General features: G+C 26.7%; 1 protein-coding gene across 1 annotated transcript in view; it reads left to right on the plus strand.

Annotated features, from left to right (window-relative positions):
• Positions 1 to 25666, plus strand: part of LOC113363907 (kalirin) — a gene marked incomplete at its 3' end in the record, with an annotated part of 377607 nt that overhangs the window by 247416 nt on the left and 104525 nt on the right. The window contains 1 exon segment of the mRNA XM_026606388.1: positions 12008 to 12170. Within this exon segment, the coding sequence (XP_026462173.1) occupies positions 12008 to 12170 (163 nt within the window).

Here is a 25666-nt window from a genome sequence, read left to right on the forward strand (position 1 = left end):
TTTCAAAATTTTCTTGGAACTAAATTTATTTATTTATGTTTTGTATCCGAATATGTAAAAAGAGGTATTTATTATTATTGGTGAGTTGCTTGAGGTGTTAGAGAATCATTCTTCACGATAAGATTAAAAAACTATGTTAATTTATTTAACACGTTAATCGCCATGTCAACCATATCTGTCTGACACGAAGAAGTTTTTCGGGAGCGTATAATTCGGTTAAAGGAGAAACAAGTTTTAATATAGGGCCATGTCAGTCATATATGTGTGACATAAAATTAGTGTTTTCCCAGGAATTTTGTCAAAAAGTTCTTTGATACATTAGGTTACCTTGATACATCAACTAAATTATCCAATATCACCATCTGCTACCGACTCTTAAAATAAATCCATTAATAGTAGTGCATGAATTTTTAAATAGAAATTAAAATGTATGGATCGCCTAAAATTTAGAAAATAATTCCATGAGCAATATTTCACAGATTTTTAAACTTTAAACTTCAAAATGAAAATGTAGGAATCGATATAAACTTCACCATGTTACCATAATCCATGCGAAATTTTTTGTAATATTATCGTGGTAATGAACGTGTTATATATACTCTACTTCGAATCTATCGAAGAAAATTTTGTCGAACTTTCTTAGAATCCATGGCTCTGAACTCCAAGGAGCCTATCTCAAAATGTTGAATTTTATAAGTTAGTATATAAATTAAAATGATTTTGGAGACGATTAAAACTAACTATTCAATAACACTTAAAAAAACAGGTAATTAAAGTAATTGGCACTGGCTTTTTAATTAGCAGTGGTAGGATTTCATGCTTGTTTGTTTTACTTGTACAAGATTTTCGTTCTTATATACTTTTTTCGCGATCGTTAATTTTATTGGTCATTTTGTAAACATTTATTTTTAAGACCGGCAACCTGTTTGAGGAGAAGAGTAATCTTTTTAAATCTTTCGGCCCGAACATCGCGTTCTCATTCATTACGGATTTTTTTCTTCGGAGTTTTGAAGTTTTTTTGCCAGATTTATTAACGACAGTCGAGTTATACGTTTTGAATTATATGTATTGATATTCGGGATTCGGCATTTGTTTGTTGACTGTGCAGTTTTAGGTTCCGTACCCGAAAGGCAAATGATAATTTACCTATATGCACCATCAATATATACAATATTATTTCAGATAGAGTAGAGCGGGGTTTAAAGGTAGTTAAAGTTCATAAAGCTTCAAAATAATTTTGAAAAATATATGAAGTTAATTGTTTTATATTATGTATTGCTAATATTAAGTTAAATTCAACAGTTTTTTTTATATAACTTCTATAATCTTACACGTAAGTGGGGTGAAAAGGACCTCACTGAACCTTTACCCTGGCAAAGGTGTAAATAATGAAAAATTGTAAATAAAAAGGTAAATTAAGTTATGAAATCAATTTCACAAGATATAAATTAAATAAATATTTATTCCAACTCTGCTGAAAAATATTTCTGACAAATTTCTAGACCAAGGTTGTATACAGTGTTATTTCTGTAAAAAATGCACCCATGGAATTTATATTTTGCATTGGATGAATAATATAGCTATTATTTCGTAAAATCTCTTTGAAATTTAAAATAAGACATTGGATTATTTTGATAAATATATTCTTGTGTTATAAGATTTAGGCTTTATTCTGAAGATTTATTATGCTATGCAAAATTCTTTGAAATCCAAAATCATTTTTGATTTATAACTCTTGATATATCATTTTGGTGTCAGATTCTTTGTGAGTTGCTTTTCCAGGAAGGGTTGTCAGAAACTGGTATTCATTTTTTTAACTTTTGTTTCATAACATGAGATTTTTGGTAAAGAAATTATAACTTGTTTTATAAAAAAAATGGTTTGGATGATAATAGGAAAGAAAAATATAAGATTTATTTATTTTTAGTTTTTTGCTATGAAATTATATAAATATAGAGCAAAATCAAGATAATTTTACTAATATAATGAATCAATTTATGAATTATGAGTTCAATTTTGATGATATTTTTTATTTCATTAATGTAAAAACTGCTATGAGTTTCATAATATACAAGATAGTATACAAGAAGTTGTATACAATAATTAAAGCATGAAAGTTAATTGTGCGTAAATATTTAAATCCCTTTTACAATGTTTGTAAAATAATATTTAGAGAAATTTTATACACTCTTGAGTAAGTTATTAGAAGCGATGACTATTATATTTTGTTTATTAAACGTGTTATTTATTTCTTGTTAGAAAACTTTTACTTTAACAAAACACAGATATAATTATGTTAACTTTGATTTGTGAATGTTTTATTTGTTTGAGAAAAAAACGTTATTATCAATCGTTTTCGTAATCACTTTCATTTTCTATAATTGTTGTAAAAAACAAATAAACTATAACAAATAATTATTTAATTGTTTGATGATTTTTTCTTGTCATTTATTTTTTAGTTTAGCAATAAAAATGAGTAAAATCAGGACTAGAATTGCACACTTTCTTAAATTTTCTTTATTATAATTTAACTTTTATCAAAAAGATCAAAAGTTAGCTCAAACAATTTGTTTATTGACAAATATAAGCTAAATATAATAAAATATAATTATTTGAAACCTGTGCTGAATTACTTCAGCTTTTTCATTATCTTCAGTAACAAAATATCTATTTAACTTACCGAATGATTTATTTGTTTCTCTATTTTTATTTAATTTTGTACTTGAATATTATTGAAAAAAATATTTTTAATATGTTACTGATTTTATTGTTTGTTGACAAATATCAACAACTTTTTTATTACCAATTAGATAATTGAATAAATCAATATTTGTTAACTAAGGGATTTTTTTTATTTCTTTTTAATTCATTTTTATTTTACTTGAATATTAATAAAAAAATATTTTTAATATGTTACTGATTTTATTATTTGTTCTTTCAACTACTTCTTTATTGCCTTAAATAGATAATTGAATAAATAAATACCTTTTAACTGAATACTGTTTATTTCTACTTAATTCAATTTTATACTTTATTATTTTAAAAAAACATATTTTTTAATATTTCAACTGATTATGAGTCAAATCAGGTCTCGAAACGTATGCTAGATTTTATTTATTTAAATAAATATGTGTGTATGTATGTTTTTATATGTATTAAGTATTTTTATTCGTATTTGTAAATATCTTTGCAATGTTTTGTTGCTGTACCCCCCTACCTGTCTAATACACACCATTAACTTTCTTGTATGATTCCTATACGATTCTTATTGTCAGTTATAATACGCTGCCGATGCAGTGTGCACCGCGTTAATACGATTTTTGAATTTATATTATAAAATATTTTATGAATTATTAAGTTTTTATAATTATAAGTATGGTTTTATAAAGATCATGTTTTAGTGTTTTTTTTTTCAATTAGTTGGTGATGGTTTAAAAATTAAAATGATTTAATAACAAGGTGCAACATGTGTTAATTTATTATGTGACATGATGATTATTTTGGAAGTGATTATTTTTATGTGTAATTTTTTTGAATTGAAGCAAATAGTGTTGGAAAACATGTGTTTAATAATAGAATAATAAATTTCTATTAAATTCAAATCATATTTAAATAAATTCGAAAGCTTTTAATTTCTGATTATGAAAGTAAATTGGTTAAACTGCATTAAATAAAAATAATTTTATTTTAATTAAATGAAAACTAGAAGACAAAATAGTTTTGCAAATTATCTGGAAATTATTTTATATATATATATATATATATACACTAAAATATGCATATGTATGTGCCTATTAAATATAGATCTATGATCAGTTCTTGATTCAAATTTATTTTTAAAACAAAATTCACTATTCTTGAGAATACTCTATATTTAGTCTTCGATATATTTATATTCGTGTTTTGCATTTCATCTTAATTTATTTTAATATTGTTATTTATTTATTATATCACTATTAATATTTTATATTTTTATACTCATCATTATTGATTTGTAACTAAAGTTTAAACTTTTAACAATTAAAATATTTGTAATCATATAATTTTAAAATAGTTTTACAACGAATTGAAGTAGAAAAATGATGTTATTTCAGTTATTTCGTTGGAATTTTATAAAATCAAATTTATCGTATTTTTTAAAAAATGTTTCTTACAAAATATTGCAATAGGTGTAAATTTTCTTTACTGTTATATTAAAAAACATTTCATACCTATAAACTAGATCAAAATTATTTTAAATTTGTTTGTTTTTCTTTTAAAATTATATAAAATTAATTTTCAATCAATTAAATTATCAATAATTGAAGTAATTCAAATTAAAATTATTTTACAAATTTTTTTGTATGAATTTTCATTCATCACTATTATAATCATCGATTAAAGCAAATCAATATTATTCTACAATTTTATTTTTATTCCCAAACGATTTGTACAAAACTACATTTGCCGCAAAGATTTAATTACATTTTTCTATGAAATTTTAACAATTGGTGTAAATTATTAAGTTAAATATTACTTTCATACTCATCGATATAAAGCAAATAAATTATTTTTATTCTTTCTGAGAATTTCACAAAACTACACTTGTTATAAATTTTTAATCGTATTCTTCTGTGAAAATTTAACAATTGGTGTGAATTATAGTGACTGTTATATAATATTCGTTGTAAACTAAATAAATATTATTAAACAATGATGTTATTAGACATATATTGTTATATTCATATATGTTATTTTGAATAGAGGAAACATTGAGATTGGGTTCATGAGAAATTGTTTATTTAAATTATAATGCAGGTGAATTTGTGAAATAAATTTAACAACTAAGTGTAAATACGTGGATGAAGATTTGAAATTGTATAATAAGACGAGTTAATTATGATTGTTAAGCAGAATTTGCGTATTTTGAATAGAATTGGATCCTTTTTATCTCAAACCAAACCATTAGAGTATTTAGCAGCACTCTATAAGAAATTTAAAAGCTTTCACTAAGAAAAGTAATATCTAATTAATACTTCTTATACCATTCGACGTTCTATAAATTTATTGAAATTTTATCATAACATTTTTTATTTCTTTAGCCTACTTAATTTTAACATATTTGTTCGCCCAAGTTTCTGAGAGCTATTTTTACTTGATTTCATATATTTCATCTATCCTATTATCCGTACCAGTTTCTTGTTCGGTTTTCCGTTTGACAATTGTAAAATTTAACACAACATCCTATAAATCTAGAGCACGAGTCATAGACAATATAGAATCTACAATCATAATAAGAACAACATTTTCTAGTTATCAAATATTTTATTAGGCAATATAAAGCCAGCATCCTCAATTCCGATGCATTCAGTACTTCCTTGATAAAATTTTCTGATCTAGTTCAACGGACGGTGGTCTTATATGTTACAGATATGTCAAGATTTTAATTTAGTGAATAAAAATATACTAAAAATGCTATTTATGATAAACAAAATAGCGAGAATGATTTAGAAAAAAAACATCAAAAAAAAAACTCGATAGACTAGTCTAATCTGTTTAAGAAATATGGCAAATAAGTGGAGCAAAACTGATCATATTAAATTAAATTGAAACTTTGGCAGAAATAGACTTGATAATGAAGTTACTTACATTAATTGACTTGATTTCTTTGAAACTTTATAAGAATTTTTTAATCATGTAGTATTAAAGTATTCAAAGAAAAATTTTCCAAGAGTCAGGGTAACTTTATTACATAATTTAGTATAAAAATGTATTAAGGAAACTTGACGTATTAAAGAATTTTTTTTACCAAAATTTCTGGAAAAACACTATATTTTATATTACTCATATATGACTAATATGGCTCTATATTAAAACTTTTTTTCTCCTTCTTCAAAATCACATTTATGCAGAACATTTTAGAACACGTAGAACGTGTTAAAGTAAATAAAAACCTCGACAGAAATATAATCGAAGAAAGTCCTAAATAATAAGTTTACTTAATTCATATTATTTGGCTTAATTGCTCTAAAAGTTTAAAAGTTAAGAATTACGAAAACATATATTACTTTTTGGTCGTATATTTGCTTAAAACGAACACTAATAAAAATATTGAATAATAAATGTCTATAAAAAATATTAATTTAATATAAGTTCAGTAAAGAATATTTTATATAAAATCTCGATATTTCTTTAAAGTTTTTAAATTTTTACGAGTGAGACCAATGGTTTCATTAAATTATTAAATTTAATAATTTGTACGCATTTTGGATTTCAATAAAAATTTTGAATTAAAATTTAAATATAATACAGAAAAAACTGTGATTATCAACACTTAAAATTTACTTGAAAATAATAACTAAAATTATAATAAATATTTATCAAAATTAAGAGGTCAATTTTGGGATAAAATGGTTATATTATTGTAATTATATGTTATGGGTCTATATCCGGATGAGTTGGTAGTAAAAGCTATGTATTTTCTGAGCGATCAGGCGTTTTAAACATAAAACCTAACTTCACATATATGTTATCAATCAGACATACATCAGAAAATTTGCACTTATGATAAAATTGTTATTTGCTGTTTGAGTTTTGTAGGTTAGGTTTTATGTGTAAAATGATTGTTCTCACAGCAAATGCATAGCTTTCTAACATTTTGTTACAACCAACTCATACGAATATAGACCCGTAACATAGCATTACCATAAGGTACCTATGTTAGCCTAAAATTGGGTCCTTAGTTGTCGATTTGAATTGTAATCAATGTAGAAGTGCCGAATGATGACCCATTTTTAATGTCGAAACGTATAATTTTTTTTTCCAATTTTTTTCAAACGCAGTTACATTACAGTGTTTGTATTTATGCCTACATACATATCTATACACATTTATAATTTTTTTATATACAATATATATTTCATTTTTGTCAAAACATCAGTCACCTCACGCACCAAATCGTGCGTCATGTTCACTATGTTACAGATATGTCAAGATATTAATTTTATTAATAAAAATATTCTAAAACATGATTTTTTCAAAGCAACAACGAGAAAAAAAACTCGATGGACTAGTCTAATAATTATGTGGGACACGACGGTCCATGTTTGGTTACCTAAGACTACATAACGAGGAATGTATGACATAGAAATGTTTTGACGTGGTATTTATAAAATTTGGCTGTCACATTAATTTTGGAGAAATAATCGTGATTTGAATCGATAGATCGATATTCAGAATACTCTGAACTTAGTATGAATCATAGTAATATTTTGATAATTTTAATAAATCGTGCGGATGTATTTCCATCATACATGGGCTCCTTTGTTGTTGCTTTAGATACTTAAGAAATAGATTTGCCTAAAAATTAGTAATTGATTAAAGTATTATTTGAGTTCTAAAAATTAGTTTTTAAAGAATAAAATAATAAGTAAATAATTCAATAATTTTCAAAATTACTTTTACCACCAACGCATTTACACATTGGTTAATTGATTTCTGGTTTGAAAAGCATTTTTATATAGTTGAAAATGTTGGCTATATTCTTCATATTAAGTATTTAAATATTTATTAATATCAATTGCTATCAACTTTCATTAAAATTTGGAATTTTTTTAAAATTGACAATCCTCTGTCCAATCCTTAATATATATATATCAGTCTTTTTATTATCATTGATACATTATTGATATATTTTTAGGGCATTTTCTTCAGATTGCCTCAGATTCTCTACATTATTCTTTATTAATGAAATCTAATCCTCTTAATTTCACTAATTTTTACAACTATATTCAAGCTTTGTTTTGTTACAATATCCAGAAAAATTACTTTTACTAAATTTTCCCAATATTTTGTTAGGTATGACTTTCGATTCATTTTACCATCTGCTTTATCATCATAAAACTTCCTTAGAATCCATGTCTCTAATCTTGAGATTTGAGATTTCACTCGTATCTTTCACAATTTGCTCATCAATAGTGTTAGTTATTCGTAGAGGTCTTATTTTAAAACTTCAGCAATAAGTTTGGTTTAAAAAAAATGATGGATTTTGTTTTTTCCCCATAAAATGATTCAACAATCTATATTCAATGCACTTAAAAAGTATTTAATTCATATTAACATAAATTCAATTAGGAACTGATTTTGATGTCGATACTAATTTAAAAATAATTAATCACGTAAAATAAAAACAATTGATTTAAGTATGATTTTTTGCATAATTTCATCACCTTCATTTGATTATTTATTAACTTTTTATACTTGTAAACATCATTAACATATTCAGGAATTATTAACGGATCTCCAACTTCCATCATAATTATTTTTATGTATGATTAATAAATCTATATATATATATATATATATATATATATAATTAATATTCAATCTTCTCGAATCAAAATATCAATTCAATGTCTCTTCGTATTAGTGCTGACATTTAATTCATAAATGGTAATAATGATTAAATCGATATATTATTAAATCTATCATATGATTTATGTGAATAATTATGACTAAATGTGATAGTGATTTCGATAATCGAAAATGATACGACACAGAAGATTAAGGAGGTACCGCAAAAATAATTGCGCTTATTATGGAAGATGGAGGTAAATGCACCTGATTTTTAAGAAAATGAATATATTATACAAGTTCTTTTTTTTATTAATTAAAATTTATTATTAATTTTTTTTATCAAATAATTTTTTTTAATTCTCTAAACAAAATTACAATTTGTCTCATATATTAAACATATTCTTGTGCTAATTATTATTAATTATTAATTATTTAGACAAATAAGTAAAAAGACAAAAAATGCATTGGCCAAATGCATATTTGAAAAAATGAATCACGTTATAGTGTTGTATTATTTTTTTAAACAACCAATTTTATTCAAATAAATTATTTGATTTATATTCAAATTGAATTTATTTATTTAAATAAACAACATTTAAATGTAAATATTAATATTGTTGTATGAAGTGCTAGGAAAAGACAAGAAATGTCAATGCTTGTCTTAAAGCAAAAGTTTTCTTGTAATAAGCACACACACATTATTATATATGTTTATATATATATATATATATATATATATATATATATATATTGTTTTGTCTTGGAAAGTCATTAATATGATAATTTAATTGAATTATTAACCTTGAATCGATCAATTAGATATTAATACTTCATTCTTTTAAAAATAATCATTGTAGGGATTGGTCAATCTGTATATGTATATGTATATATATGTATATATATATATATATATATATATATATATATATATATATATGATGTCCCAGAACTCAACGTCAAGCTGAAACGTATTCGTCATCATAACTGCCATGAAAAAATTAGAAAAAAAGTTTATCTCAAGTTGTTTGATATCATGAGCTTTTAAGTGCAACCTTGAGCTTTAGTGCAAAAGTGACTATTTTTCGGTTATTTTGGGTAATTTTATTAATTTTGTTCATTCAACTATGGATCGGTAACCTTAAATTACATTTCTAGGACCATAGTCAAAAATAATGACACAACTGCCCTAAGTTTTTAAAAATTAAGACTTCAAAATTAATCGACTTTGAGAGGCCTTTTTTGCAAATAAGTGTACTTTAATGTGTTAGCAATTACCATCAAAAGTTGGTATTTAATTAGGATTATATAATGGTTACTTGGCTAAATCTTTATAAAAATAATTGAACCCCGATCTAAAAACCTAAAATCCATACGTTGAGTTCTGGGACACCCTGTGAATGGAAGATATTTGAATATGTTTTTTCTATATATGATACATACATAGAAATATGATTTATTTTATTCAAAATTTACACAAGTTTTATTTATATCACGTGTGTAAGAAAACTCTATAGAAATATGTAGTATTGAATATCTATTTTGTTAATTTGTTTCGTTCGGTTTCACTTTTTAAGGATTAATTACCATTCAATAATACAACTTTTTTCTAATTTTTTTAGCAATCATCAAAATCATTGTATGAACCTCAAAGATATATAAAACAGTCTGCATAAATTAAATGGTTTATTCAAATGTAATCATCTCGTGTAAAAACACTATGGAAACATGTGGTTTTAAATATCTATTTTTTAATTTCTTTTGGTCGGTTTCACTTGGTCAATTATAATGAGCGATTTTACTTTAACAAAACAGTCAACGAACTTTGTGTACGCATTCACAAATTAATTGTAGTAAACAATATAAAAGAAAAATACTAATAAAAAGTGCAGTTAATAATAACACAATGTAATGAGCTGAAGTTTTATTCTTAATCGACCATTAAATACTGTTTTTTTTTTCAAATTAGTTTGTTATAAATTGGTCATTCTTTTACTTTTTATAATGTGAAAAGTTTTTATTCGGCGATTATAAGTCTGGTTTTGTTTTCGACAGGTTCAATATAATTTTAATTCTGTTGTTTGGATACTTTCTTGAAATTAATTAAAAACATTTCCATAACTATGTCGTTGGTAAAAAGTTTTATGTCTAGCTTGAATAAAAAATTAAGTAATTATAAAAGAATTAAAGTTGGATATAAATAAAGGAAGACTTTATCAAGAATATTTTTGATATACTAGATACTTTATAGAAATTGACTTGCTAAATATGCCTTAGTTTCTAACTAATTTAGTTTTTTTTTTTTCATTTAGAGAAAACAACATTTTAAAAAAATTGCATAGGAATAATAATTTTTAGTTTTTAAAGATACTATATGAACTAGTATTGTAAAAATTTCAAAACATGAATATATGAAAAGAAACTAAGTAGTTTTAATGGTTTGCAAATAATAATCATGTTACATACAGTACTTAATTATCACGGTATTAAATATCTACTTTTTAATTCCTTTTAATCGATTATCAATTAAAAATTCGATACAAAGTCTGATGTGGAATATAGTGTAAGAAAAGTTTATATTATACGTTATATTATTTTATTAATCTTAAAACGCATATATTATTGCCTTCATGTCAAGTAAATCGAGAACTTAGATATATAGTCTTGATACTATTAGTTGTACTTATGTTCATCGTGTCATAAACATATATGATGTCTTACTTCTGACTTTTAATGAATTTAAGTATATAAAGTTGGCAGAGAGCCAGCGACCAGGCTACTAATATGAAATAAAATAAATTGTTAAAATATCTATTTACGTCATTATGAAAAAATGATATTTTTATTAATTTTTTGAAATATGAGTAGGTACTATATCAAATGAATGCACTTTTTGTAATTTTTGTCCAGATTTTTATGGAATTTTAGGATTAAAATAATTTGGACAAAATATTTAGAAATAAATATATAAAGTTCGATGAAAAACCAGCGATCCCAAAATAATAATATTAATAAATAATATTCTGTTGCTATTTTGTGAGAAAAAAATCTGGGATATTTTCAGTAATACATAGTTTTTATTTGTCAATAAAATAACGTTATTATTGACCACATCTTTGTCATGCAGATCTTGTATACCTATGTATATATCCATATATTTTCCAGTTCGTCAACTCTTCCTCTAACCAATATTTGTCAAATCCACAATTTTTTTCTTATCCAAAGATGTTTTACACAGCATCTCATGATGTCAAAATTATTAATTATCTTCATGATTCTCAATCTCAATCAAGGTCTCTTCAGGAATGACTTTGATATTACTCGGACGACAAAAGACAACAAAGTCGTTGTAAAAGATGACTCAATTTTCTAATTAAGATCTGCATGAAATCGTTTTTCCATGATGCAAAGATTGCCACTCATGCTACTTCATAATGTACAGTATATATTATATTCTGGTCATTAGTGTAGATTATTTTTATGGTACAGACAATGACATTATTTGATGGATGACAGTGGCAATTTATTTTATGGACTCATAGTAAATATATTCTTTGGCACACATACAAAGATTGTAATATATATTTTTATGTATGTAGGTGTGTATGTATGTATGTCCTGTATATAATATTTTTATAAAATTTATATATTTAATATTTTATATCTTTTATCTCAGATCCGTGGGAGATATGGACTCCACCGGTTCCGTATCAGCGGTGGAAGGCGCCCTGGAGCGCCTCGGAAAACAAAGAGGCGAGTTGGAGGAAATGTGGGCTGCCCGGAAACTCCGGCTCGATTTATGTCTGAGACTCCGGTTATTTGAGCGAGACGCTTTGGAGGTTAGTTTGATATTCCCCAAAAAATCATTTTATTATAGTTAAATATAGTTCTCGTGAACTAATAAATGGTAGGAATTTAAATATCATAGCAATTAAAATAAGGCATAAAATCTCCCTCCCAATCAATTTTATAACATTATTGTCAAAGAAAAGGATATATGGTGCACTATACAATTATATACAAGCAAATAAAATAAAAGTGTAAAGATTAATTATAAAATGTTTATGACTAACAAATAAACAGTAATAAAAAAAAACATAGCAAATTTCCCAAAATGTACAATTCTACGAAGGGTTTTGAATTTGTAGGCTCAGTAATGAAACAGCACCGAAATGTTGTACTGCAAAATTGGCGTTTTTTGTTGAACTATTTTTTTGTTATAGGATTATTTAATAATACTATTTCTGATTAAATTACAAAATAATAATTCCTATTGGTTAAAATGATAACTAAATAAATGTTCAACTGAGATCCATCGATTTATCTTACAATATGTTATTTAATAAAATATATCCTTAACGATTGCAATTATATATATTATCTAGAGGTCACTTTCTTTTTTTGACTAAAATGGCGACTTAATTTGTGCAAATAAAAATTACAAGTAAAATTTATCCTAATTTTCTTATCAGCAATCATATATAATTGTTTCAAATTGATTGAGATTCTCATTGAGATCAGACATTGACTTTCTAATGATTTTATTAATTTGGTTAATGTAATTGCTATACAATAATTATGATCATTAAATATTTTATAATTTGATTTTATAGAGTATTTGGTGTTCTAGATTTTTATTTGGCAATAAATTTATAATGTTCAGTACTATTATATCTCAAATAACTTATTTATATGATGCATAGATAAACCATGAAGGTTGTTAATGTGTCACATATTTTCTGATTTTTCTTTTTTGGGATTATGTATAAATATTGGATTACTTATAATTCGTAATTTTACTTTGATGTCATTTCAATCTTCTTCATATAACTTCCTTTACTTACAAATTATTTTCATATAAATTTTAAAATCACAATCAAATCCGTAATTATATGACAAAACTAAAATTCGTATATTTTCCTATCCACTCCTGGTCGTACAAATAAATAATTATAATTTGGATTGATAATTATATCATAGAATTGTCATTTTACATACTATGAACAATAGCGCGAGAATTCTTATTTCATGTAATAATATATTTTACAATTCCGTCTTGTATAATTTGTTTTTGCGTAATCTTATTACTATGATTGAGAAATAATTATTAAATTATTATTAAAGAATTTTGTGAACGGCATAATTTGTGATTATAGTATTTGCTTCGCTTGTTATAATATTGATTACATAGATAATAACACATTACAATCACAATTTTTTATTTTTACAACTAATATGACGAGTTCAAGGTTTTTTATGAAGGTAACTTGGAAATATAGAAATTTTTGCTTCTAATCAATATATATTATTATACAAAATAAATATTATCTTACAAATTTATTGCATTTCCCGATATTGGAAAGTGATCCAAGCTGGTTTTCAATTATATTATTTATTGATCAGAATCACCTTCTAACGAGAGTGACACACAGATTTTAAGTACCAACAAAACGTCTTAATAAAATCGATAATAAAACTTAAACAAGATGGAAACGGATTTACTTTTCTCAGGTGTTCCAATTTTGAAAACCTGATCTAACTAAGTCTGAAATTACTTTCAGTGAATATTTTCGATCTGTATCGTGATGTACATATTTCATATGTTGTTATTTGTGCACTTTCTAGTAATATATAAATTAGAAGGGCACCTGGCAAATTATTTCTTATGATAAATACATATATATTTTTATGTACACAAATGTGAAATCTTGAATTTGATGTTGATATGATATACATGAGTTGATTTTTAATTATCTCATGCATTAATAAAAATTCTACCGTATAGCATACTTAGTTTTTTTGAGTAAAAAAGGATATGTACATTGGATCAAATAATCGATAGATAAGGAAATAATCATTTGAAAAATATCCAATAATTGTCGAATTGCCCTCTTGAACTATTTTTCCGGTAAATATCAAAAGTGGAAACGTATCTTCTATCATAAAATAATTTTGTCTTATTACAAATATCCATTTACTTTTGCTCTATCATCTGTTTTGATCCAAAGAAAATGATTCCTCTCCTCTCCTACGACCATTTTGTGCGACCCACTTATAAGATGAGGAATTAATTTCTGGCGTAATGAACTAAGAGAGAGCGAGAGCTTTTCAGGAACTGGCACCATAGAAAATATACGTCAACGAGAAAATGAACCGGCTACAAAGGAATAATAAAACTATAATGTGATCATTGAAGTTCTTTGAACATACGTCTTCTTGTACTACCTGTATGGCATATGCAGGGAAGGAAAACATTCAACAAAATTGATTATTATACCAATTGGTCTACTCTTACTTTTTGTTACCAAACAAGAAAGCACAATTCATTCCTTTGCCCCCTCTTGTTTAAGTTCTCTATAATTAACATTTCAGGTTTATGCTTCAGTGCCTACATTTTTTTTGGTTGAAGTTTTCAGTTATTTTTCTAAACATTGATTTTCATAGCAATTAGTCTGTTTTTTGGTTATTATAAGTACTCTCGATGAGGACAAATGAGGAAGCTCCATATTTTCAATTCACTGCTTCTCCTTGTTTACTTCTCTACATCTGTTTTTCTAAAACTTCTTTCATTATATGTTTCATATATGGGTTTTCATTTTTTTTTTAATTTTTCCTTCTGCGAAAGGTTTCAGAAATCTGTTCAAACCATAGGTTCTCAAACTTTTTTGTGAACTCCTTGAGCTTGGCCATGGACACCCTATTTACATAAAATCGATTTTTTATACATTTCTAATCGTACTAAAGTTTATTATAAAAAAATTTAAGTAAAGTAATACATGTTAATTTCATATATTCATTATTTGAATTTAAAATTATAATAAAAAAATAAAATATGCGAAAAATAAATATTTAAATATCAAAATTTTGTCACTTTCTTTATACTGTCTATTTTAACACTATTAAATTGTTTTTAATCTTTAGTATCCCGAAATATACTATGATATTTTCAAAAAGCGCAAAGAATATTGACAGACCTCTAAATAGTCAGAAAATTGGGTCCTTACAAGCTCAACCATTTTGTGACCACAAATCAAATGATTACTTATGCTACAACTTACACATTTTTTAAAAAAGAAAAATATTTTAATTGGCTTTTTATTTCTATTTATAAATACTGTATAGGACTTAATAGATAGATAGTCATTAACGTGGTGTAATCCATTTTCATTTCGTGGACCTAGAATTTTTTTGGCTGTCGTGGGCCTCCTGGATGTTGTCCATGTGGATGGGCATTTTAAGAATCACTGGTTTTGGTCTTCTTTGTCTTCTGGTTAATTTTGGCGCTGTTTTCAAAACTGATACATATTTGAAACTGAACATATTTTACTCATTTTCCACTTATGTTTAATTCTCTACATTTTATGCCTTCTGCTTCTGGTTTTTCTATTTTATTTGAGCGTGTTGTCTTGTTTCATTTTTCTGACAATTTCCTATTATTATACACTATTTACTTGTGATTCTGACACACGATTTAGTACCAGTTTTTTTAAATTATTAATTTTTCATTCTAGAAGTTTTCCTCCCCTGCTTTGTATGAATATATTTACAATGTTTTTGTATTTATTACCTCTATAAGTGCACATTGCTTGACGTACTCATGCATGTTCGAGATGAGAATCGAATGCGGGCCAGTGGGGCGAAGAGAGTGCTTATACCTTATACATTAGAAGATGCAGACAAGAAATTGCCTTTTTAAATTCGATTTGTGTGCAGAAATGATGAAAAAGTATTTGCCTTGCTTTGTTTGTCTATATATGCACAGTTTTCTTTTTATTTTTTCGTTAATCACTTAGCGTGCAAATCAGACTTCACCGTGCAGAATTGATACTGGACGCAAAGAAGTTTTAATATTGATGGTAGAAAAACTTTCAAAATGTGTCATTCTGATGACGTTGAAAATTGCTTTCGTTGCTTCTATCATGCTTTACGAAATCGATACTGAAGTTTAAATAATTACTGGTAGGGTAGGCCGGGGCACAAAGGTCTAACTTAACTAAGCAATTATATTGTGAAAACCAGACCAATTACGTCACAACAAATAACGCAAAACAACCAAACAACTATCTGACTATGTTCATCATCTAATTCATCACTGCAGAAATATGTATCTTTTACTATTTTTCAAAAATTTGTCACCTCGTCCTTTTTACCCGATAGGCGAAGTCAAAAGGGACAGCTAGGATGCAAAAATATCTACCATTTTACTTTTAATTTAAACGAGGTTTTATGGAATAATCATATTCGAGACAGTTGTAAATATGTAAGTTTAAACATATTGAACAAAAAGTTTTATGAACTCTAACTACTTTTATAAATCTTGCTTTGGTAGGTATTTCTGTTTGATTTTTCATAATCAGACTCATTGTATAATAAAATACAATCATTCATCGATCAATATAAATTAAAACTTTGTCAAATGTAAAAGAAAGACTATACACTTTGAAAATTTTAAAAACGGCCAAAACTTTGTCAAATGTAAAATATAAATCATTCATCATCAATACAAAAAAATGAATACATTGGGTACGTTTTTTAGATATTAGTGGTGGAATTGTTTATTTGCGAACCTTTAACCCTATCCTAATATATAATTATTTTTATAAATGTTACAATTGAAAGCAAAAATGTTATTTCGGAAATAAACAGTTTGAACACTTTACCTAAATAGCTGAATCTCAATTCTTGTAGTCCATTAGTTATGGACTGAATTGATTATGTATACGTATCGTAAAATTCATGCAACTTGCTTTCAGGCAAGATGCTACTTACAGCTAGTTAAATATATACATAAGTATATTTTCTTTTTCTAATTGCTTATCCCGAGATGGCGGTTCAAAAGCCATTCGATTCGTATATTTTGATAAAGAATTAAATCAAACAAATTGATCGAACGTTGAAATCGGAATGAATGCGGGATTCGAATTCGAATTCCCTTCGGCGGTGAACGTTTTGCATACAGGCGCACAGACGTGGCTAAAGACAGACACTTGTTGACGACCTACTTCTAACTATAACATTACATCCATGGTAAATGACTTTTTATATAAGTTCTGATTAAATGGACTTGATAAGTAATATAATATAAGATAATAATAACTTAATAAATTAATTATTAATCTGAAAAGGCAAATTTTCCACGATCGACCAAGTATAATCTAATATTATACAATCCTGATTAAATGTGCCTACTTTCGATAAAACTTGCAAACACACATTAGTACATTTTTTTCAAAAGAGCCTTTCAAAGTCGACCAATTTCTTAAATATTAAACTTTCTAGAAAATATATTTTAATTACATTATATTGTGAGGAGCTGGCAATGGTCAGTTATCCTTCATGCAACATGATATATTCTTCAAAAATGTTAGATTGTTATATGTTATAGAGATTGCTATAATAAATGCAAAAAAAATTGTTTATGTATTTATAATTTTAGTTTTCTGATCTAAAATCTTATTTTCTTAGAAATTATTAACTTCATTTTCCATTTATAATTATTTCTACATTTTGAAAATATGGGCAAAATTCATTATTTAATATACACACTTGCTAAAATTTGACTGATATTTACTCAAAATTGCAATTATGATGAAACATTATAATTAATGATAATTTAAGTGAAATGCACTAGCAAAAGACGTGTTATTTTTAGGCTTTTATTTTCTTACTCAAGTTTTTTAATATGAAACTATAATGTATTTCACCATTTTCCAATATTGATTAAATGCGCAAACTTTCGATGGAACTTTAGTACAGATGAAAACACACTTTAGTACATTTTTTTCACAAGAGAGCTTTTCAAAGTCGACCAATTTTAAAACATTTAAATTCATAGTTTTTACAAAAAAATTAATTTTTGAAACCTTGAAGCTATTGTGTAATTATTTTTGACTGTGGTAGAAATGTTATGGACGATCACAGATTTTGAGTGAAAGTGAACAAAATTAGTAAAATTTAACCACAATAACTCTAAAATGGTCACAGTTTCACCAAAGCTCTTAGATTGCACTTAAAAGCTCATAATTTTCAAACAGTTACGATTATCCGTTGTGTTCTGGGACACTCTGTATATATATTTCTGTTCGTGTGTTCGTGTATCATGTTTTAGCAACAAGTAATTAAATTGTAAATATCAGCTAAATACATTAATGTTCATTTGATTTATTGGTTCGAGAAAGTAAACGCCATAGTAAAAATCAATTTTATTTATAACGATCATAAATTCGTATTGAGTTTCGAATTTGAATACTAATTAAAACGATTTTAGTACTTGCAAAATCGCTATTACCCATTAAACAAAATTTTTCTCCCTTGTTTATTAAACTAATTGTTTTTGAAATTCTTGGACATGGTTATAAAATATAAATATAATGTTTGCTGAAGTAATTAATCTGGAGAAATGAGTCGCAACTTTTTGTTCAATATATTTATAGTGTAAAAACGTTTTTGTATATATAATATAATGGAAGTGTATTTTAAATTTTACAGTTGTGATAATAATTAACTGCATGTGTGACTAGGTACTTAAATACACTCATTATGAGGCATTAAATAAATATCAGAAAATGCTGTTAAGTTTCGTTTTATAACTTCCTATACTTTTTAGACATATAAAAGCTCATTAAGATTGATTAGCTTTAGCATATCTAGAACTTTGTCATTATTGTATTTTATACTTATGTACTGAATAATTTCTTCAGTTTCTTGAATTAATACGAATTTATATTTTTATATACATTGACGGTGTTCTATTCAAACTCTAAAAATTAAATTATTTGTCATAAAAGTCGAACGAAAATTTTTCACTTTTGTTTATATGATCTAAGTAAATTAATTCGGCAAATCATTAAGCAACTTGCACATGTCAGAGAATAATAAAACATTTAATATGTTTTGAATCAAGGTTATTTTCACCATTGAATATTTTATATCGAAATACATCAACAATAAAATTAAGTGGAGTGGAACTATTTAACATTAATAAATAAATATATACATATAAATGTTTATATATATACATATATATATATATATAGAAGATATATATATATATATCTACATCTATATCTTTAAGAGTACTAATAAATAATTAGTCCGGATATAGTAGCAAGAACTTGCGTGAGATTTAAAAAATTATTATCCGACACGCAGTCTGTAGCAAAAAATTGATTTAAATACATAATGAACATATATTGTAAAAAAAACTAATATAAAATAACACAATTTATATTTTAATAATGCAAATTATAATTTTTTGCATCCGCACATAGTTGTATCTGAGTTTATTCCATATTTATAATTTTTAATAATTATATAATCGTGTTGACTTAACTGTAATTAATTGAATATTCTACTAACTTGTAGATTCTACTAGCTGTAAATTTATGTTGCAAGAATTAAAATAAGAAATATATTTGTTTGTATTTTATAGTTAAATATTAAAATTGATTTAGCATAAACGATGGTATTCAGAACTAAAACAAAGTGGAAAAGGTACCAAAAAAATTGTCAAATCCATCAAGTTACTGTTGTATACTGTTTTGTCCATAACCAATAAAATTATTTCTATTTAAATATTTATAATAGTAATGATAAGTGTAATATCATGTCTGGTTGACCAATTACGGTTCTGATTTTAAAATTATTTGCAAACCGGCGCTCATTTTGAAAACACAACAGAATCTCAAACGCGTTCAGCATTTCTAATCCGACAGACTATGTCTACATTCTTTCTAAAAATCTACGGGTTAAAAACCTTAAAATGACTTACAAATGTAATAAAATTTATTCAACACATTAATCGCCATGTCAGTCATAAGTGTCTGAAGCTAAAAGGTTCCACATGAACCATGGAAGGCTTATATGTCTGACAAATCAACATGAAAATTTTTTGGCTTCTCGAGAAAATATTTGAATATTGGACCATGCCATCATATATGTGTAAAATAAAAAATAATATATTTCCAGAGTTTTTGGCATTTTTTTCTTTCTTTGATACATTAAGGATCCTTAATATATTTTCAACTGAATTATCTAATAAAGTTAACATGGCCTATGTGATTTTTTATATTATTGATGCGATTAGCGTTTTAAATTGGTATATATTACATTAATCTTTTATCATAACAATTTAAAAAAAGTTTGTTTAATAAAGCTTACTATTGGCGACAGAAACACTTTATTAAATGTAAGAAAAATATATCAATTTTTTATAAGAAATTTAATCTCCAGAAATGTATTTTTTTCCTTAGATGAGATGGATTTTTTCTAATTTCGCCCCTTAATCCGTTGAAAGAGTAAATTTATTGAAATGTTTCCAATCCCCGTAATAGTTCTTAGAACACACCTCTAGAATACATTTTCGAAAATTTTATGCATGCGAAACAAATAAAATTCATATGCGCAAATTCGCAATAGTTGCGTGGAACAAAACCTCTCTTGTTTTCAAAATGTTGAACGCAATAGTACATCTAAAAACAATTAACTTTTATGTTTTGTAATTTTAATTATTTTATATAAATATTTTAATGTGTATACATAATTTCTCTATGCATCATGAACACATGAACTCAAAATATTTATAATGACAGAAAAAATATCAATTATCGTTAAGAAAATTAAAGAAAATTGAAGGAATCAAAATAAAAATATCTAAATCTCAACACAATTTGGTCAAAATTTGCACCATTTGGATTGGATTTAAAATTTTGAATGTTAACTATCATGCAATTGAAATCCAGTAATAGATTCGATTTTAATTTGATAAGCTAATTATCATAGTAAATAAATAATTTCATTACCATTTTCTGATTTTAGGTTTCATCACAACTGGAGATGTGGAGAGTTGAATTAGAACACAGTGAATTATCTCGAGATTGTCAGAAAGCGGAACAGTTTTTGAGATTACATAATGAATCAGTTCAGCAAATGCAGAACACGACCTACCAGGTTTTGCAGCAAGGTCAGGATTTGCTACAAGCTTTGGAAACCAGTGGAGCAAGAGTCATGTCTGATGCTCAGTATAATGCACAAACCAGGGTAGAGGTAAGCGAATCGTATAGTCACCAAGTTGATTCAAAACATGGTGCTGTTTGATAGACTGAATATGTATCTATTCATTTCAGGCTTTGTTGGAGTTTCTCCATGATAGCGAATTGGATCTAGAAGATCGAGCGGAATTGAAACGCGTGAGACTCGAGCAATGTGTTCAACTCTGCCAGTATCAGAATGACGCCAACCAGGTTCTAAGTTGGATAAGAAATGGCGAAGCTATGTTGATGGCTAGTTTTACCATTCCCAGCGATCTTACTGATGCTGAAATGCTCAAGAAAGAACATGAACAGTTCCAAGTTGCCATTGAGAAAACTCATACTTCAGCCGTCCAGGTGAGTAAATAGACATAATAATAATATTTAAAAATAACTAAATATGATTAAATTAGCTGCGAATTATGTTCTTCTGTTATGTTGTTCTGTATGTTATTTATACAACTTTTGTTATCTAGGTGAAATTCCGAGCAGACTCCTTAGTAGCTGCAAACCATTACGATCCGACAACTATTCAAACGATTTCCGATGAAGTCACCAAACGGTGGCAACAATTGGTGACATATGCTGAAGAAAGACATAAACTAGTCACGGCCAGTTTGAATTTTTATAAAACTGCCGAACAAGTAAGAAATAGCATATGCAATGCATTGCTTTATTTTCGATTTCAACTTAATGTTGTAACGGTTACAAATTTTATATTATTATTGCAGGTATGCTCTGTCCTGGATAGTTTGGAAAGAGAATATAGACGCGATGAAGACTGGTGTGCAGGCACCACGAATGGCAACTCCTCTCAAAATGACAAAGCTAGTACAATAGTTCAATTCATTAATAAGCATCAAGAGCAAAAAGAAGCTTTCCTAAAAGCTTGTACCCTGGCTAGAAGAACAGCCGAAACTTTCCTTAAATACACAACCAGAAGTCTCCAATTCTACAGTTACCCAGGAACCGGAAGTTCCGAAGCAAGAGTCAGAAGCATTTTAGAAAAGTTGTTGTCACAAGAAAATAAAGTTTTAGAATATTGGACTCAGAGGAAGAAACGTTTTGATCAATGCCAACAATATGTACTGTTTGAAAGATCTGCTAAGCAGGCTATAGAATGGATACATGAAACTGGTGAGAATTATTTGGCAACCAGGGCTGCCAGCATTGAGGAAGCAGAGAAGAAACTGAAGATCTTTTGAGGGAGCATACGGAGTTTAAAGGAACTGCCAAAGAAACGAGGGAACGAGTAAAGTTGCTAATACAGTTGGCTGATAGTTTGGTAGAGAAAGGACATGCTCATGCTAGTTCTATTAAGCAATGGGTTGCCGCCGTTGACAATAGGTAATTAGATCTACTACCGAATATTCCTCTATTTAACTAATTTTATTTAAATGTAAATATGATTTTTATTTATTATAGGTATAAAGATTTTAGTGCTCGTATGGACGCTTATAGGCAACAATTGGAAGGCACTCTTGGTCTTCCTGCGGTGGTACAAGAGGAAGTTTTGGTGCCGGAACCTACAACGAAATCTAGTCATAGTGATAGACATTCAGACCCATCACTGGAGGCCAAATTGAAAGAAGTATCTTCCAAGGAAATGAAAGAAGTTAATGAAGAAAAACGGAAATCCGCTAGACGAAAGGAGTAAGTAATACTAACACATTTAGAGATTTCGAATTATTAACAATGATATTAACATTAACTGTTTATGATTGTGTTTCAGGTTTATAATGGCAGAACTTTTGCAAACGGAGCGTACCTATGTTAAAGATTTAGACATTTGCATAAAATGTTTTCTGAACGAAATGCGAACGAACCCAAGTAACGTCCCGACTGCAATACAAGGAAAGGAAGATATACTCTTTGGAAATATGGAAGAAATTTATCAGTTCCATAATTCAATATTTTTGAAAGAATTGGAAAATATGAAACAATGCCAGAATGTCGGACATTGTTTTGTAACTAACTTGGTAAAATTATAATAATACATATAATAGTATATAGTTTTATAATATATATATATATTATAATATATAATGTTTTATTGATTAACATGATTCCTACCTTTTTCAGGGCATCGAAGTTCGATATGTATGTGCACTACTGCAAAAATAAGCCTGAATCCAATACACTCTTGGTCCAACATGGAGGTACATATTTCGACGATTTGCAACGTAAAGCAAAGATTGAGCATCCATTGGCTGCTTATTTAATCAAACCTGTACAAAGAATAACCAAATATCAGTTACTGCTTAAAGATCTGCAGGCATGTTGCTTAGAAGGACAAGGAGAAATCAAGGTAAATATGATAAAAAATAGTGATAAATATTCTTCAAATTGACACGTTTTTTCATTTATTTGTGTATAATTTTCCAGGATGGCTTAGATGTGATGTTAAACGTCCCAAAGAAGGCTAATGATGCGATGCATTTATCTCTCTTGGAACAATGTGATGTGTCTGTGGATTCTTTGGGAGATGTAGTTTTACAGGATGGGTTCCATGTGGTCGATCCAAAACATTTGATAAGAAAAGGACGAGATCGACATATATTTTTGTTTGAATTATATTTATTATTCGCCAAAGAAGTTAAGACAATAATGGCAAAGCCAAATATATTTTATAGAATAAATTAATGGTAAGTAGATGTGGAGGAATACTACTTAGTTCATTGTAGTAATACTCTATTATAATTTAAAAACAATCATATCGTATATTGGTTTACTAAAATATTATGAAAGATTTTAAGAGGTATTGTGGAGAAACGATATTCAAATTTTGTAGTTTAAATTATATCAGTGCCAAAGACTTGCAGTCTTTCCTAATACCTCAGATAAAATAACCATATAATTTTGATACAATTTAATTAGTTGATCAATAGGTTGCTATGCACCATATTTCGACTGAAATTAGCAACTAGTCATAAAGTATTAGTTTCGATAAAGTAACTAATGGTTCTATATGTTTTAGTGTATTTTTATTGATATAAATTATGTATTCAGACATATTTTATTATATATTATTTTATTTCAGACTTCAGAATTAGGCGTAACAGAACACATAGAAGGCGACGAGTGCAAATTCGCCGTCTGGACGGGTCGACCGCCCCTAAGTGATTACAGAATAATTTAAAAGCTTCTTCCTTAGAAGCAAAACAAATGTGGGTCAAAAGACTCCGAGAAGTCATTCAAGAGACCTACTTCAGCAGTGCATTGCCAATGCACATGCCTCCTAAATCTCCTGGAAAAGGAAAACATAATGCTAGTCAGAGAAGTAGCAGGTAATTGATCAACTTCATATTAAAAAATAGTAGGAAGATTTTTATAGCTTGACTACTTGGTAATTATCATTTAATTATATTTTTTGAGTATTTTAAATTCAAGTCGTGCAATGTTTAAATGAACAAATATTGAAACAAACCTATCAAATTGTAAATGACTATTAGAATTTTTAAATTACTTCCAGCAGTTTATTATATTTTTACATATTTAATATTGAAGACTAACAAAAATGCTTAGGACAATTTGTGATCAATTCCATTTTTCAGTTAAAATTAAACTAATTTTATTGTTTCCTGTTGAAAGACCTTCTAATATTATATATAATATTATGATTTTATTCGATATATTTATTTAATTACAATCATTTTTTGGTACTGTGATCTTGATCCTTGTTATCACTAACCAACTTGATTTAAAATTTCATCCCAATATTAAATTTTTATTTAGTTTAATAATGGTAATATGAATTAGTATATAATAGATTCAATTATATTCAAACAATAAACTAATATCAATACTACTTAATAATAATAACTAATAATACAATATTTATTTAATTCAGGGATCTAGAAGAATGTACATCTTTGGACGAAAGTGCAGAAAACTTGGATAGAAATTCGTTGGCCTCTTTCGGAAGTGGAAACACCACAGATTCAGACAAGGTAAGTAAAAATTTTTATAACTAAGTTTAGACTTGAGAAATTTATGAGAGGAGGACATTGAACATACTCATTAGTATTAAAGATTATAAAGAGGGGTACTAATTTTGATCCGATGACATTAATAAATTATCGATAGTCAAATATTTGATTTGCTAGGATGTTCCATAAAATTATCTATTTTATTTGGTTTCTGTCTTTGTATTTACGCAGATGTTTACTGAATAAGTCCGAACTTTTTAATTAATATCTATAAAGTTATAATTTAAAACCAATATATATTTCAATATAAATCTGAAATTGGAGACAAATGAAAATGTGTGCAAATTAACACAACGTTTTATACTTTCCAATACCATT

Source organism: Ctenocephalides felis, unplaced genomic scaffold (assembly GCF_003426905.1).
Source record: "Ctenocephalides felis isolate EL2017-DRISC unplaced genomic scaffold, ASM342690v1 CF-g0.4_SCAFFOLD_00845, whole genome shotgun sequence".
Taxonomy (NCBI): Eukaryota; Metazoa; Arthropoda; class Insecta; order Siphonaptera; family Pulicidae; genus Ctenocephalides; species Ctenocephalides felis.